This window comes from Balaenoptera musculus, chromosome 19 (genome assembly GCF_009873245.2).
Source record: "Balaenoptera musculus isolate JJ_BM4_2016_0621 chromosome 19, mBalMus1.pri.v3, whole genome shotgun sequence".
Classification (NCBI taxonomy): domain Eukaryota; kingdom Metazoa; phylum Chordata; class Mammalia; order Artiodactyla; family Balaenopteridae; genus Balaenoptera; species Balaenoptera musculus.
This window is the reverse complement of record NC_045803.1, coordinates 13,394,879-13,411,487: the sequence shown is the minus strand read 5'-3', so window position 1 is coordinate 13,411,487 and position 16,609 is coordinate 13,394,879. Positions and strand designations below refer to the sequence as shown.

Sequence of the window (16,609 nt, the reverse complement as noted above, 5' to 3'; positions counted from 1 at the left end):
TACAACTCCCAGGAGGCACCGCGGCGCGGCGGCAGCGAGCACGTCACTCAGGCACTGCCGGCGGCCCCGGGAAGCGGCGGGCGGGGGCAGGGGCTGGGGCCGACCGGGAGCCCGATGCTGAGGATGGGGGCCGCCCGGCCGCCCCGCGCGTGAGGAGGCCGAGGGGCGCGCCACCCCGTCCTGGGGGGGCTCCGCCAGCCCCGCCCCGCCCGGCGATCGTGGCCCGGGATGCGGAGCCGGGGGCCGCCGGTGGAGCTGCGCGGGGTGAGAGGCGCGGGGAAGGGGGCTGCCTGCTTCCCTCACCCTCGTCCCCCACCGGCGGACCCCGGCAGGAATTCGGCAGCCGCGCGGCCAGGCCTTCTTAGCGCCCTGACGTTTAGTGGGGAGAGGTGAACCCGCCGCCCTTCCCCCACCCCACCCTGCCTGGACAGCTGAATCAGAGGGGACAACCCTGCCGTTTTAAAGAGGCTTTTTCTTGCTCCTGCGGAGGGCCCCCCAGCCATGGCCACCAGGAGCCCCCTAGAACCCGCAGGGACTGCCCCCCATCCTGGCCGCCGGGGCCCGCCCTCTGCATCCCGCGGGCAGCCTGTGTGAAGCGGCCTCCCGCAGCCCCTGGCCCCACCCCCATGGAGGAGGAGGAGTGGGGGGCGGCCAAGGAGTGGGGCACGACCCCCGCGGGGCCCGTCTGGACAGCAGTGTTCGACTACGAGGCGGCGGGCGACGAGGAGCTGACCCTGCGGAGGGGCGACCGCGTCCAGGTGCTTTCCCAGGACTGTGCCGTATCGGGCGACGAGGGCTGGTGGACCGGGCAGCTACCCAGCGGCCGTGTGGGCGTCTTCCCCAGCAACTACGTGGCCCCCGGCACCCCCGCCGCGCCCGCGGACCTCCAGCTGCCCCAGGAGATCCCCTTCCACCAGCTGCAGCTGGAGGAGATCATCGGTGTAGGGGGCTTTGGCAAGGTCTATCGGGCCCTGTGGCATGGCGAGGAGGTGGCGGTCAAGGCCGCCCGGCTGGACCCTGAACGGGACCCGGCAGTGACAGCAGAGCAGGTGCGCCAGGAGGCCCGGCTCTTTGGAGCCCTGCAGCACCCCAACATCATTGCCCTCAGGGGCGCCTGCCTCAGCCCCCCACACCTCTGCCTGGTGATGGAGTATGCCAGGGGGGGCGCACTGAGCAGGGTGCTGGCAGGGCGCCGGGTGCCCCCTCACGTGCTGGTCAACTGGGCTGTACAGGTGGCCCGGGGCATGAACTACCTACACAATGATGCCCCTGTGCCCATCATCCACCGGGACCTCAAGTCCATCAACAGTAAGTGGTGTCCTCCCCAAAAAACTTGCTTCTGTAGAACCTTGTGAGGACAAGCCTAGGTGGCGGGATGGGGACACCAGAAGACACTGCCTGGGGCAAGAAGGGGCAGCAGTATACCTTCAGGGCCAGGTGAGGCAGTCCTTGCCCCATTAAGAGAGGAAAAGGAGGCCCAGAAAGGTTGAAGGAATACCTGCCTCCTAGGCTACAGTCACAGTAGCCCAATAAATATGTATCAGTGAACACCGTGACAGGCCCTGTGCTCCCTGCTGTAAATAGGACAGGTACAGTGCCTGCCCTCATGGCACTTACTGTCCAGCCACGCTGCCAGAGTCCACCAGGCAGAGACAGATAGAACCTGGCCTGGAGTCGGGGTTTCTCAGTCTCAGCGCTATTGACATTTGGGGCCGGATGATTGCAGGGGGCTGTCCTGTGTGATGGAGGTCACTTAGTAGCATCCTTGGCTTCTACCCACTAGATGCCATTAGCATTCTCCACCCCCCATCCCCCAGTTATGACAACCAAAAATGTCTCCAGACATTGCCGAATGTCCTCTGGAGGGCAGACTAGCCCTCAGTTGAGAACCACTTCCTGGTGTCCTCCTAGGCCTCTGCCCCAGCTAGCCAAGACACACTGGGAAAGATGAGGGAGGAGGAAAAGGGATGTGGCTTATGTAAAAGCATCCAAGCTGTCTGGCCTGTCATAGACTTTCAAAAGTGGATTGGTTGGTTGAATGAGGTCTGGGGACAGATGGAAGGCAAGGTTCCCCAGAACCTACATCTAGATCAAGGAGCTTCTCATGATGTCAAATATTAATTGAGCACCTATCAAGTAGAAGCCCAACAGGGACCAAAACAGCCATGGTTTCTGCCCTTACAGCACTCACAATCATTCCCCGGATATTCATTCATTTCCCAGATATTTCCCGAGCACCTGTTGTGTACTAGGCCCTGTCCTGACCCTTAGAATACAGCAGGGAATTCCTGGCTCTCCCGTCCTTCCTCTGCCTCATGTCACTCCCTTTCATTTCTGCATTTATTTGTTCAATTTACTTTTTCGTTTGGTATTTACTGGGCCAGATCATATACTAAGCAAGAGAGATCAACAGTGAGTGGGGCCAGAATGTTCCCTGCCCTCACGTGATATGTGAGGGTCTTCTCTTTGTCCTCAGCCCTCACATCTCATCTATTTCTGACTCCTGTCAGTTCTACGTCTTGAAGTTTGTTTGACCCCATCCCACTGTTTCATGTTCGTTGCTAGGCTTCACCACCACCAACTGCAAGTCCGTAGGATAGAGGGACGGAGTCTTCCTTTCCTGACAGGCCTGGCATTCATACACTCAACAGATAGATAGCTACCAAGTGCCCAGGGTGCGCCAAGCCCTGCGCCAGCCCCAGAGAATTGAGCGAGACAGACCGATGGTCCCCATCTCCATTGATGCTGATGCTCTGACTCCTGAAATGCTGGGTAGATGGAGGCAGGACTGCCAACACGCTCCTCTTGAAGCCTGGGGTCCCTTCTCAGCCCTGCCTCGCCCCTGCTGATTCACAGCCTGCAGGGTGGGTATCAGGACATGCTCCCACTCCCCCAAGTTTTTCTGTAGCCAATGCCACTTGGACAAAGCGTTGGTGGGGCTCTTAGGCCAGGGCTTCATGCTTGGGCAATGGAACTGCTCCATGCCTGAGACAGAGGAAACAGGGCCTCCACAGTACAGCTTCCCCCGTTCAGCCTCCCCTGAGGAGCTCCTCATCTGACATCATTCATTCACTGTTTTATTCAACTAATAATTCTGAAGCAGAATTAAGTGTACTAGGCACTGTCCTGGGCTCTGGGATTACAGATGTGGACAAGGCAAGACAGATGTGAACGAGGCAAGACCCCTCCACCCCCATAGAAGTTATAGTCTAGTGAACAAAAATGGATGGTTGATATTTAAATAGATAACATAATTTCAGAGAGTATCAAGGACTCTGAAGGAAATAAAGCAGATTAAGGATGGGGCAGAGGGAGCTCGTTAGATCAGAGCTCCAGGAAGGCAACATTTGAGCCGAGACCTGAAGCCAGAGGACCCAGCTTTACAAAGATCCGGGTGTGGCAAAGGTCCTGAGGTGGGGAGGAAGCTGCCTTGTTGGAGAAACAGCAGGGAGACCGAAGAGGTCGGAAGAGCAGGAGTGAGGCAGAGGTGGAAGGAGGTGAGGTCATAAAAGTAGACGGGCCAGATCACATTAACCGTGGGGGCCACTGTGAGGGCTTTGGATATTTCATTCAATGTAGTAGAAGCCATTAGAGGGTCTTAAGCAGGGGTAACATAATCAGATAAATACTTTTTTAAGTGAATTGATTTAGGCCCAGCCTGGGAGATGCAGAAATAAAGTGTAAGACCATGGGGTGTTCCCTCTGTCACAGGGTCACTCCACAAACAGGAAAGTTGGTGACTCGAGAAGGGAGGACTTCTGAGAGGTAGAGTCACATGCTAGAGAGTCTCAAGAGGCTTCCAGGAGGAGGTGACATTTGAGTTGGGTTTTAAAGAAGGGACAAGATTACCAACAGTGTTACCTTGGGCAGTGGTCTGAGCTCTCTAAAACTTAGTCTCTTCATCTGCCAAATGGGTATGACAGTAGAATTGCCTCATTGTTATGATGATTGGAGAAGTAGCCAGGAATGGCCAAAGATAAAGGTAGAGAAATAAGGAACAATTATGGCAACATCACACACTAATAAAGAGAGCTGATGCTTTTAGAGGGCCTACTATTGCTTCAGGAAATAAATCTTTACTACAACCCTAGAAGGTCAATGCCATTATCATCTCCATTTAACAGAGGAGAAATCGTAGTGTTAAAAATAAGGTAAATAAGGTTATGCAATGAATAAGTGGCAGAGCTGGGATTCAAACCCAGGCAGGATACTGTACAATACCTTCTGTTTGACAGAAGGTAGTAGAATATCACGGCAGTTAAGAGATTGGACTCTGATGACAGATCTAGTTTGGGTCTTTGCCCCACCATTTTCTCTTTTTTTTGGCCGCACCGTGCACCTTGCGCGATCTCAGTTCCCCAACCCGGGATTGAACCCGGCCCACAACAGTGAAAGCCCGGAATCCTAACCACTAGGCCACCCGGGAGCTCCCCCCCATTTTCTAGCTGTGTGATCTCGGCCAAGTGACTTCATCTCTCTGAGCCTCAGTTTGCTAGTCAATAAAGTGGGTTGCTTGCTAGTTAATTTGTATAAAGGACTTAGCACAGTGCCTGTCATATAATAGGCTCCTAATAAACACTAGCCATGGTTGTTATTGTTGTTAGTAATAACCCTAGGCAGCAAGTAAGTTGGAACCATTCAATATGCTTGGGGGATATATCAGTCAGATTTTTGTCATAATAATGCTGTGTAACAACCCTCCCCCCCTCCCCCCCTCCCCGAACTTGGTGTCTTAAAACTCAGTGTCCTTTATTACTGCTCATACATTTGCAGGCCTGATGGAGGGTAAACTGATTTAGGCGGGGCTCAGCTGGAGAGGCTTTGCCCCAAGTATCTCTCATGTTCCTTGGACCAGCAGGCTAGCCGAGGCATGTTCTCTTAGTGATGGCAGAAGGGCAAGAGGGCAAAGAGACATGAGAGGCCTGGGCTTGGAACTAGCATTCTGTCACTTCTGCCTCATTTTATCAGACAAAGCAAGTCATACGGCCAACCCAGAGTAAAGGATGCGGAGATACAAAGAGTGTGACACAGAAAGGAGCAGAATTGGGGCCATGAATGCAGCTACCCACAGCAGGTGACAAAAAGGAAAGGAAAACCATCCCCTTCTGCTCATGGTTTGTAGTTGCCACTTCTGCGGTGGTTGGGAATTCAAGGCCTGGGCCAAGGAGAACCAAGGCCGTGGCCATCGACATTTCAGAGCTTCCCTGAGCCCAAGTTGGAGTCAGGAGGCCAGTGAACTCAGGAGAAGCTCCCCAACCCCTCATGGGAGCCTGAGGCAGGGATTAGGCCATCAGGAAAGCGTTCATGGTCTTCGAAGCCAGGAAAGGAGCTGCTGCAGAGGGGGGGCGACCCCAGGCGGCAGGGAGAGAACAAGTAGGAGATTCCAGCTGAGGCGGGGGCAGGACACACAGGTCTGCAGCCCAGCAGGTCTGGGGTGACCCACCTTTCTTCCTACCCACAGTTCTAATTCTGGAGGCCATTGAGAACCACAACCTCGCAGATACGGTGCTCAAAATCACGGACTTCGGCCTCGCCCGTGAGTGGCACAAGACCACCAAAATGAGCGCTGCGGGGACTTACGCCTGGATGGCTCCGGAGGTTATCCGTCTCTCCCTCTTCTCCAAAAGCAGTGACGTCTGGAGGTGCTGACGGTGGGACAGGGGAGGCCTCCTGGGAGGGGAGGAGGGAGGAAGGGGGAAACGGCAGAGTGGGAGGGACGGTCTGCCACTGCAGCGGGGATCCGAGTCTGGCAAAGGGGCCCGCCAGCAAGGTCAGACCATCAGACAAGCACAAAAGCAGGTGGCTGCTCTGCTAGCAGAAGTGGCAGCTGAGGAGGACTTGGATTACGTTTGAAAATTCCAAAAGTGTAAAGATAGGTGGTCAGCACCAAAGACCCCTCAGACACCATCCATTACACTGCCCCCACTCATCAAACAGGAAATTGAGACCTTTGAAGGTAACCATTCATTCATTCATTCATCCATCCAACTGCACTGGGAGCTAGGGATACAGCAGTATATAAAAACAGACCCATTTCCTGCCCACGGGAATAATACATACCTCAGAAGCTAAAAAGGCTGTTTTTAAGTTGAAATTGTAAAAATAATTTTTAAAAGGTTGTAAATTAATCCACCAGAAAAGTACTAGACAGTGTTACGAGCTAGGAGGTTGATTGAAAAGCACTCTGAGGGCTGGAGATGACTTTGGGAAAGGCTCTTCTGAGAAGTGGTACTTGAGCTGAGTCCTGGATGACAAGCAGGAGCCAGTCATGCAAAGTTTAGGAGAAGAGGCTTCCCAGGAAGAGGGCACAGCTTCCACGAAGGAGAAACTGAGGTGAGAACGAGCATGGTATGTTCCAGAAAGGAACATGTGGCTGGAGCAGAGCAGGCAAGGAGGAAAGTAGTAGGAAATGATGGAGGAGGGAGAGCCGGAGGGCCTTACAGGTGAGGGAGCAGATCCAGGTTTATTCTAAGTGCACTGGAAAGCCATTAGAGGCATTTGTGAATGACATGATCTGATTTAACATCAGAAAATCTCCCTCGCCTGATGGATTGTAGGGGACAGGAGTTGGGGCAGGAGGCCAATGAGAAGGCTGTTCATTGCCTGCGAGACCCAGTGACAGCAGAAACTCAACCTTCTACTTGCGGTGGGAAGCCAAACACAGATCAGTCCCTGGCTAGGCTCCAGATGGACCAAGCCGCAAAGTCATGGTATTGGGGCAGACAAATAAGACAGGAATTCTCAACTAGAGCAGTGCAGCCCTTTGGGGGGAAGTTTAGTCTTGCTTCACGTAAGGCATTCATTTATGGTCCCAAACATTTATGGAAGCCATATCTCAGTGGCAAGGAACAGAAAACCCAAAATAAAAACAAGACTAATGTTTTTGCTCTCATGTAAAAGCCCATGACTTTTACGTGATATAGAAACCCCAGCATTAGGGATTGAGTCCTATGTTAGGGTTTTTTACTGTGGTGTCACTGACACTGGGCAGGATAATTGTTCCTTGTGTGGTACTGTCCTGTACCTTTCAGGATGTTAAGTATCCATGATTCCCAGCCACCAAATGTCAGTAGCACTCCCCAGTCATTGTGACAATCAAAACATCCCCACAGGTTTCCAGAGACATGGCAGAGGTTGTGAGGGGAGGGTCTGGCCCCCTCCAGTTACAAGCCACTGTTACTTTTCTCCACCTTGTATAGCCTCCATTCCCAAGTCCACTTCATGGTCCAACATGGCTGCTTGAGCTCCAGATTTTATGTCTATATTCCAACCAGGAGGAAGGAGAAAAGAGGAAAGGGAACCCCTTCCCTTTAAGGACACTTCCTGGAAGTTAGTTGCACCCTACACACTCTTCTATATCCCACTGGCCAGAACCGTTGCCATATGGGCACACTTAGATGCAAAGGAGGATGGAAGATTATTTCAGGCAGCATTTGCCCAGCTCAAATTTACCAGTGCTGTCACTGAGAGAGGAGGGGAAGCTGTCAGCTGCATGAGGGCAGGGGTGGTGTCTATCTTATTCCCGTACCTGGAACGATGCCTGGCACACAGCAGACATTTAATAAGTGTATGTTGAATGAATGCATGCAACGGGGGAGCACGGGGATCTACTACGTGTTGGGCACTGCATGAAACAGTGATCAGGATCCAGAAGGAGAACAGTTTACTGGGGAAGATGGACACGCAGGTGACTGTAGCACAGTGATGCATGCTCTGGAATTATGTAGCCATTAAGGACGCTGTCGTGGGCATCAGACAGACCTAAGTCTCAGTGTGGCTCCATCACTTACGAGCAGTGTGACTTTAAGCAAACAACTTAACCTCTCTCTGCCTGCACCTGCTCATTGGATAAAATGAGGGTCATACCAGTGCCTTCTGCCTTACAGGACTGTTGTGAGGCCTCGAGCAGTGCTGGCCTGGAGTAAGTGCTTTATAAATATTAAATAGTGTTAACTTGTTTTTAGAGGTAAGTGCAGAGGGTTCTATGGAAACATAGTGAAGGGGCCTCCAACCCAGCTTTGGAGGCTGTGGAATCAAGGAAGGCTTCCTGGTAGAGGGGGCACCTGAGTTGTGACTTAAAGGACCGTTAGGCAAAGGAAAGGGTGTTCTCAACCAAGGGAACAGCATGTGCAAAGGCCAGAGGTTAGGAAGAACAGCGTTTGTTCACCTGTTCAGCGTGGCTGCAAGATGAAGCTGGGAGTGGTACGGGGCTGAGAATGCTTAGAGGCGAGGCTGCAGGGGTCATCAAGATCAGGGCTAAGAAGGGTGGATTTGCTCAGTGGGCATGGGGAACCCACTGAAGGTTTTCAGGCAGAAGAGAGGGAAGAGAGGCAGAGCAAAGGAGAGACATCAGAGAACCAACCCCACCAGATCAGGCCGATGGAGGTCAAGTCAGGTTGTTGCAGCCTCATTGGCCAGGGCTGGCTGCTGGGGGGAGGAAGGCCCACCATGGGACTGGAGGCAGGGCTGGGGTGTAGGTGAGGATTAGGGTGGGCTGTGGCATCACCCCTCCCTCTCCCCCACCTGCAGCTTCGGAGTTCTGCTCTGGGAGCTGCTGACGGGTGAGGTCCCCTACCGTGAAATCGACGCCTTGGCCGTGGCATATGGTGTGGCTATGAACAAGCTGACTCTGCCCATTCCCTCCACATGCCCCGAGCCCTTTGCCCGCCTACTGGAGGGTGAGCCAGGGCCCCGTGGAGAGGGTAGGCTCAGCTAGGGGTGGCAGGGGCCCTCAGGCCCAGACCTCACTCTTTCACACCCACCCATACCTTTGGGCCCAGGAGTGAGGGACAAGGGGCTGGAACCATGGGACCATGAACAGTCTCCCCCACAGTTGGCTCCATGGCCTCCAGACCTGTGTTCTGGCTAGGCCCACAGCTCCTGAGGGCAACCTGTTAGGACTCACTGGCCCTGGGATTCCTCCCTGATCCTTGATTCTACCACCAGTCAGGGAACAGGTCCCTGAGTTTCTCTCCCCAGAGTTTCACCAAGTGAAACATTTCCAGGAATTTGGCTTTGAATTCCTTCCCCTCGGCTCCATGGGAGCTGTTTGTCCACAGTCCCTTAAAGTCCTGCCTCCACTGAGCAGGCTGATGCCCCAGAGCATGGCCACTGACATTTCCACTCCCACTGCTGTCCTCTCCACCCCCACCCCAGAATGCTGGGACCCAGACCCCCACGGGCGGCCAGATTTCGGCAGCATCTTGAAGCAACTTGAAGTCATCGAACAGTCAGCCCTGTTCCAGATGCCTCTGGAGTCTTTCCACTCGCTGCAGGAAGACTGGAAGCTGGAGATTCAACACATGTTCGATGACCTCCGGACCAAGGAGAAGGTGAAGGCAGGAGGCAAGGTGGGAGGGATGGAGCAAGATCCCTGAGTTCTGATGCCTTGGATGGGGCAGAGTCCCTTCCCCTGAGCCCAGGGGTCTTTGAGTCCATGCAGGGCCAAGGGAGCCTTTTTTGCATATTAGGAAAAGACAGCCTCCTGTTGGAAGGTTGATTAAAAAAAAGGCACCCTGCACTGAAGTACTTACAAGTGACACTGCATGAGGTCTGGGATTGGCTTTAAAATCCTACAGCAAAAATGGGGAGAGAGGAGAGAAGGAAGGTGATACATGAAAAAAGATTTGCAAAGTATAGAAAATTGTTGAAGTTGGATGATGGGTACACGGGGTGCACTTTCTCTCCTTTTGTGGATGTTTTCCAAATTGAAGACTTAAAAAATTAAAAATCAAAGAGGAAGGAAAAAAGAAAAGCCACCCCTTTCTTTGAGCTAACACAGTGCCCTGCCCTGGCACCCAGCCTGGCTAGTGAAGTGTAAGTTGGATTGTGCCCCCAATTTGCCCCACAGCAGGACAGCCCTGAGCAGGACACCAACCAGACCCCGCAGCCCTGGAGCCATCCCCAGGGGCAGAGTAGCTAAGCTCCTAGCCCCAAGCCCCTCATCCCCTCTCCAGGAGCTCCGTAGCCGCGAGGAGGAGCTGCTGCGGGCGGCGCAGGAGCAGCGGTTCCAGGAAGAGCAGCTGCGGCGGCGCGAGCAGGAGCTGGCCGAGCGCGAGATGGACATCGTGGAGCGGGAGCTGCACCTGCTCATGTGCCAGCTGAGCCAGGAGAAGCCCAGGGTCCGCAAACGCAAGGGCAACTTCAAGCGCAGCCGCCTGCTCAAGCTGCGAGAAGGCAGCAGCCACATCAGCCTGCCCTCCGGTACCCGCCCACGTCCCCCGAGCGTCCCCGAGAGGCCGCTGAGAGCATCCCCAACCCGGGGGTTATCTCTTCCTTTTCCACACGCCCTGTCCAAACACATCCCCCTGCCGCTCCCTAAGAGTAACCCCTGTCTTGACTTTTAGGGCAATCACTTCCTTACTTTTCCTTATAGTTTTATCTCCCAGCTATTTGTTTAATGTCTTTTAATCTGCCTCTTTTTCCTCCTTGCCAATAATTTGTCGAGGAACTGCATCATTTATCCTGTAGCATTTCCCACAGTCTGATTTTGCTGCTTGCATCTCCCTGGTATCTTTTAACATGTCCCTCTGTCCCCTGAATTTCCTATAAATTGGTATTAGGTTAAACCATGTGAAATTGCTGATGTTCAGCCATTTTTGACCTACAGAAACAGAAGTTTCACATGGCTCAACCTAATAGTTGGATCTCAGGGCTTACTCAGTTTCAAGTTCAGGTTTGATTTTTTTTTTTTTTTTAAATGTTGCTTCCTAGGTAACATCAGAAGGCACATCATACTGATTTCTCTCTCTTTGTTACAAGAGATGTTACAAGCCCTAAAGCAGTGCCTAGAATAGCACCAGCCAACAGAAATATAATGCAAGCCACATGTGTAATTTTACATTTTCTAGTAGCCATATGAAAAAGGGGAAAAAAAACAGGTGAAATTAACATTAATATATTTTGTTTAGCCAAATATACCCAAAATGTTGTAGTTTCACATGTAGTCAGTACAAGAAAAATTGTTAATGAGATATTTTACCTTCTTTTTTTCACACTAAATCTTTGAAATCCAGTGTGTATTTTATATTTACAGTGCATCTCAATCTCTAAATTGAGATGGCTCTAAATTTTCATCAAAAAATTGGCTCTAAATTGGCTAAATCTAAATTGGCTCTAAATTTTCATCAAAAAATCTTGACCTCTATTTAGATTTCATAAAATGTACAGTTGAAAAAGCAGATTCACATACCAAAGTTGTTCCAAACATGCTTAAATGTTTCCGATGACTGAACTGAGTGTCTGTTTTGAAAGGTAAACTCAAATTACTTACAATTAAATAAAGGTAGAACTCTCCAGTTCCTCAGTTGCACAAGCCACATTTCAAGCGCCCACTTGCCGTGCGTGGCTAATGACCACCATATTGGACACTCAGGCCTAGATCCTCAGGGCAGTGGCTCTCAGACCCGAGTGTGCATCAGAGGAAACTGGGGGACTTGTACACCGCAGTTAGATTGCTGCCCCTCACCCCCACAGTTCCTGATTAAGGGAGGGCCCAAGAATCTGCGTTTCCAAGAGGTTTCCACTTGACGCTGACGCTGCTGGTCTGGGAACACACTTTGAGAACCACTGCATGAAGGAATACAAAACGGTGGCATTCCTTCTCTCCTTCTACAAAGGGACCTTCTCTTTGGCTACCCGTGCAACCGTGTGCTTAGGGAAGTCTTTCTTTTCGCAGGCTTTGAACATAAGATCACGGTCCAGGCCTCTCCAACCCTGGACAAACGGAAAGGCTCAGATGGGGTCAGCCCGCCCGCGAGCCCCAGCATCATCCCCCGGCTGAGGGCCATTCGCCGTGAGTATCTCCCAAGGCCCTGAGCAGTCAGTCAGCGAACAGACTTCTCTGAGCACATACCTTGTACCAAGCCAGAGCAACATCAGGGGACCAGGTGGGCAGGGTCCCCTCCCTCATTCTCATGAGGGGAAACAGACAACAAGTAAACAAGCTGGTGAGCAGGATAATTTCCTGTAGTGATAAGCGCTATAAAGGAAATCAGGGAAGGGAGTAAAACAGGAGAGTTGCTGTTTTTAAGTCACAAGGAAGGCCTGTCAGAGAAGCCGAGGTTTGAGCAGGGACCTGCATGGTAAGGAGGAGTGACACATGCAGAGATCTGAAGGAACAGTGTCCCTGGCAGAGGGAACAGCAAAGACGAAGGCCCAGAGGCAGGAACAAGCATGGTGTGTTTATCAGCTGGGAAGGTCAACTTGGCTGGAGTAGGATGAACGGGAGAGAGAGCACTAGGCTTATGGTCAAGGGTTCAACAGGGGAGGATCACACTGGGCCTTAAGAGCCGGGATAAGGAATCTGGATTTTATTTTAAATGAGACAGGGATGTCTCTGGAGGGCTGTGAGCAAGGCAGTGATGTGGTAAAATTAACCTTTTCCCTCTGGCCACCGTGAGGAGTAGGGATTGGAGGAGAGCAGGAGTAAAGGTGGGAGACAAGTGAGACGAGGGGGCTGGGCCAGGGCGGGGGCCTTGAAGAGGGGAGATGGTGAGTCAGCTACATGGCAGAGGTACAGCTGTCAGGGTTTGCTGATGAGTTGAAGTATACCCGGCCGGCTCCCCAGTCTGTTCTGCCCCATCATTCACCCCTGGCCTCGCCCCACACACCACCCCCTACACACACTTCTGTTTAGGCACCTGCTTTGTACCAGGCCCCAGAGGTCATTCTCCTGGGGGGACGCAAAGACAAATAATGACCAAACAGTGGTAGTCAGTACTAGTATCGGGGTACGTTCAACGTGTGATGGGAACAGAGGAGAGAGAGCAACTGACTCTGCAGGGAACAAGTCTGTTCCAGAACACTCCACAGGGCCTCAGCATCTGCTGTTCCCTCTGCCTGAAAGGCTCCTCTCCCTTGTATCAACTTGACTCACTCCCTCACCTCCTTCAAGTCTTTGCTCAGATTTCTCCTACTCACACATGAGACCTTCCCTAACTCCCCAAACCCCTTACCTGCTTTATATTTCCCACAGCGCTTATCACCTTCTAGCCCCCTACCCAGATGATGTACCTAGTGTGACTCTTGTTGACCGTCTGTCCTCACCCACTAAAATGTAAACTCCTCAGGGCAGGGACTTTTTTTTTTTTTTTTAATATTTATTTATTTATTTGGCTGCACCGGGTCTTAGTTGTGGTGTGCAGGATCTTCGTTGCCCCGTGTGGGATCTTTAGTTGCAGCCTGTGGGCTCTAGTTCCCTGACAAGGGATTGAACCCGGGCCCCCTGCAGTGGGAGTGCAGAGTCTTAGCCACTGGACCACCAGGGAAGTCCCCAGGGCAGGGACTTTTGTCTGCTTTGACCACTGCTGTCTTCTCAGCACCTGCCACAGGGCTTGGCGCATAGCAGGTGCTAGTAAACCTTTGGGAATGAATGGATGGCTGAAGGGTTAGGCTGTGAGAAGTGACGGGTGATGAAACTGAGGGAGCCGGGACGTCGTCCTGACAGCAGTGGGGAGCTGTGGAAGGATGCAGAGCAGGGAAGGGTCATGACTGGGGTTAGAGCCCAAGCTCCCTTGGGCTTCCAGGTGGAGGGTGGGAACAAGGGGGGGAGAGTAAGGCTGGGAGCTCAGCGGGGACAGACTGAGACCCACTAACCAAGTGGCTTCTCTCGGCCCAGTGACTCCTGTGGATGGTGGTGGAGGTAGCAGCAGTGGCAGCAGCAGTGGTGGCAGTGGGACGTGGGGCCGCAACAGTGGACCCCCAAAGAAGGAAGAACTGGTTGGGGGCAAGAAGAAGGGCCGGACCTGGGGGCCCAGCTCCACGCTGCAGAAGGAGCGGGCTGGAGGAGAGGAGAGGTATTGGCTACGTGGAGCCCATCCCACACCCTGTGCCTCCTCCCCAGGCCCTTGGCAGCCAGGAGGCCTATAACCCCCCATCTTTGGTGACCCCTGCAGGCTGAAGGCCCTGGGAGAAGGAAGCAAACAGTGGTCGTCAAGTGCCCCCAACCTGGGCAAATCCCCCAAACACACTCCCATCACCCCAGGCTTTGCTAGCCTCAATGAGATGGGTAAGAGGGTGAGGGCGCCTTTAAAAGGGAGGGGGAAGGAATATTCCCTGGCAAAGGGTTCCGTAACCCAAGACCAAGGGGTGACCATGCCCCAGGGCTGCAAGGAGGGAGCCGGATTTCACTGGGCCGGAGGGTAGGACACATACCTGGAATGGGAGCAGCCGGTCCCTGGGGTGTGGGGATCGTTCCCAGGAGGAGGGGGTTTGAGGGGAGAAATAGTCGGGAACCACGCTTAGTGGGCCTTGGTGCTCTTGTTGGAGGGGTCATTTCACTGGGGCAACCCCTTGCCTCCAGGTCCGAGGGGGGCGGGCCGAGGGGCCAGGCGCCTAGAGTTAAGGGAGTCGAGTCCGGTGACGGCCCTCTCCCGGTTGCAGAGGAGTTCGCGGAGGCGGACGGAGGCAGCAGCGTGCCCCCCTCGCCCTACACCACCCCGTCCTACCTCACGGTGCCGCTGCCCAGCCAGCCCTCCCCCGGGGCGCGGGCGCCGTGGGAGCCAACGCCGCCCGCCCGGCCCGGGCACGGCTCCCGGCGGCGCTGCGAGCTCGCGCTGCTGGGCTGCGCCACGCTGCTGGGCGCCGTGGGCCTGGGCGCCGACGTGGCCGAGGTGCGCTCGGCCAACGGCGAGGAGCAGCGGAGCTGGCTCGATGGCCTCTTCTTCCCCCGCGGCGGCCGCTTCCCGCGGGGCCTCAGCCCACCCGCGCGCTCCCCGAGCCGCCGCGATGACGCGGCCCCCGGCCCGGGCCTGGCGCCCTCGGCCACCCTCGTGTCGCTGTCGTCCGTGTCCGACTGCAACTCCACGCGTTCGCTGCTGCGCTCCGACAGCGACGAGGCCGCGCCGGCCGCGCCCTCCCCGCCGCCCTCCCCACCCGCGCCCGCGCCCGCGCCCAGCACTAACCCCCTGGTGGACCTGGAGCTGGAGAGCTTCAAGAAGGACCCCCGCCAGTCACTCACGCCCACCCACGTCACGGCCGCGCACGCTGTGAGCCGCGGGCACCGGAGGACGCCGTCAGACGGGGCGCTGGGGCAGCGGGGGGCGCCCGAGCCCACCGGCCCTGGCCCTGGTGAGTGAGGCTCCACGCGCCCAGGGCGCAGAAAAAGGCCCATCTCCCGTGCCCCCGCCAAAGACCTATGTCCCAGCCCAGCGACGACCCCTAAGGCATCCTCCTCCTGCTTAGCATGGGGAGGAAGGGCCTGTGTCCCCATGACCCCCACTGCTTTGTGAGGCATTGTGAGTCCCTGGGTAATTGAGATGCAGGATGAAGTAGGGGTGGCAAACTCTAATGCCTACAAGGGGCCAGGCAGGTGACATTAATGGCAACAACAATTACTAGAGCTAACACCCATGTGCCGTGCCCTGTTCTATAAAGTTTACTAACTCACAAAGATGATTAGAACAGATAGGAGCTAAGGGCTTCCTACCAGGCACTGTGCTACTTGTTCTACAATTACTGTTATCATTTTATTTAATCCTCACCTATGTAGCAAGGTGCTGTCATCCCCATTCACAGACAGCAACATGCCTGAGGAGTCTCTGTGGGTCTTTGTGAACCTGGCCCAGTGTCAGAGAGGTGCGAGGGATGAGGGCTTTGTCTAGAGTAGCAGCAAGGAAATGGGCTCTGAAAGATAAAGGACTGTGCCCAGAGTTGCACCCAGATGAGTGAGCAATTGGTGGTGGGGGGGGGGGGGGCGGTGGCTAGGTAAAGGTCCAAACCCTGCTGGAAAGTGGGCCCAACAAAATCAGCAGATTTTTCAAGAGAAGTCAAATTCCAATTTTCATGTAAATGCTCCTGGCTTTTAAACACCACCCTCTGGCCCACGCCACTCACCTCATCTGATCCTCTCTTACCAGGCCCTCGAGATCCTCTGGACTTCCCCCGCCTGCCCGACCCCCAGGGCCTGTTTCCCACCCGCCGTCGGCCCCCCGAGTTCCCTGGCCGCCCCACCACCCTGACCTTCGCCCCACGACCCCGGCCAGCCGCCAGCCGTCCCCGCCTGGACCCCTGGAAACTGGTCTCCTTTGGCCAGACACTCAGCATCTCTCCTCCCAGCAGGCCGGACACTCCGGAGAGCCCCGGGCCCCCCAGCATGCAGCCCACGCTGCTTGACATGGATATGGAGGGGCAGAGCCAGGACAGCACAGTGCCCCTGTGCGGGGCCCACGGCTCCTGCTGAGGCCTGCCCACCACCGCCCGCCTGGGCAGCCATGAATGTAGCGCCCCAGGCCCCGCCCCAGCCCACCGTGCCACAAGGCAGGGGAGGCCCTGGGCAGGATACTCACTCTATTTATTGGGGAAGGGGGGGAGGGAGGGCAATTAATTTATTCCTTTGTATCCCGGCGGGGGGGCCCTGTGCCTGCCCTGCGGTGGGGGGGAGGGTGGGCAGGGATACTCAGGGACAGGGCATCAAGGGGGATTCGGCACAAAATGCAGCATTAAAGGTAACCCCTGCCCCCTACCACGCTTGGCTGTGTGTCTTTCCCTGTGCCTGGCCCTGATCCTAGATCATCCCCAGTGGGACCCCCCCCCCACCCCATGCTCCCAGGCCTCTCTGGATCTCCGAGGTCCAGGGGTTGAAGGCCAGGCCCATGTCCCCGCCCAGGCC

The 16,609-nt window shown here is 54.7% G+C and overlaps 1 protein-coding gene across 2 annotated transcripts; it reads left to right on the top strand.

Annotated features, from left to right (window-relative positions):
- Positions 1–81: 81 nt before the first annotated feature.
- Positions 82–16,294, top strand: MAP3K10 (mitogen-activated protein kinase kinase kinase 10). 2 transcript variants are annotated; one of them, XM_036835127.1, is made up of 10 exons: positions 85–1,308; positions 5,462–5,642; positions 8,530–8,678; positions 9,157–9,332; positions 9,957–10,203; positions 11,678–11,794; positions 13,619–13,796; positions 13,896–14,008; positions 14,383–15,069; positions 15,858–16,294. In XM_036835127.1, the coding sequence occupies exons 1-10, from the start codon at positions 627–629 to the stop codon at positions 16,178–16,180; spliced, it is 2,853 nt and encodes a 950-aa protein (XP_036691022.1). In that variant the 5' UTR covers positions 85–626; the 3' UTR covers positions 16,181–16,294. The 2 variants fall into 2 exon arrangements, with proteins under 2 accessions (XP_036691023.1, XP_036691022.1); XM_036835128.1 differs by lacking the exon at positions 15,858–16,294 and having other exon boundaries at positions 82–1,308; positions 14,303–15,029.
- Positions 16,295–16,609: the final 315 nt, after the last annotated feature.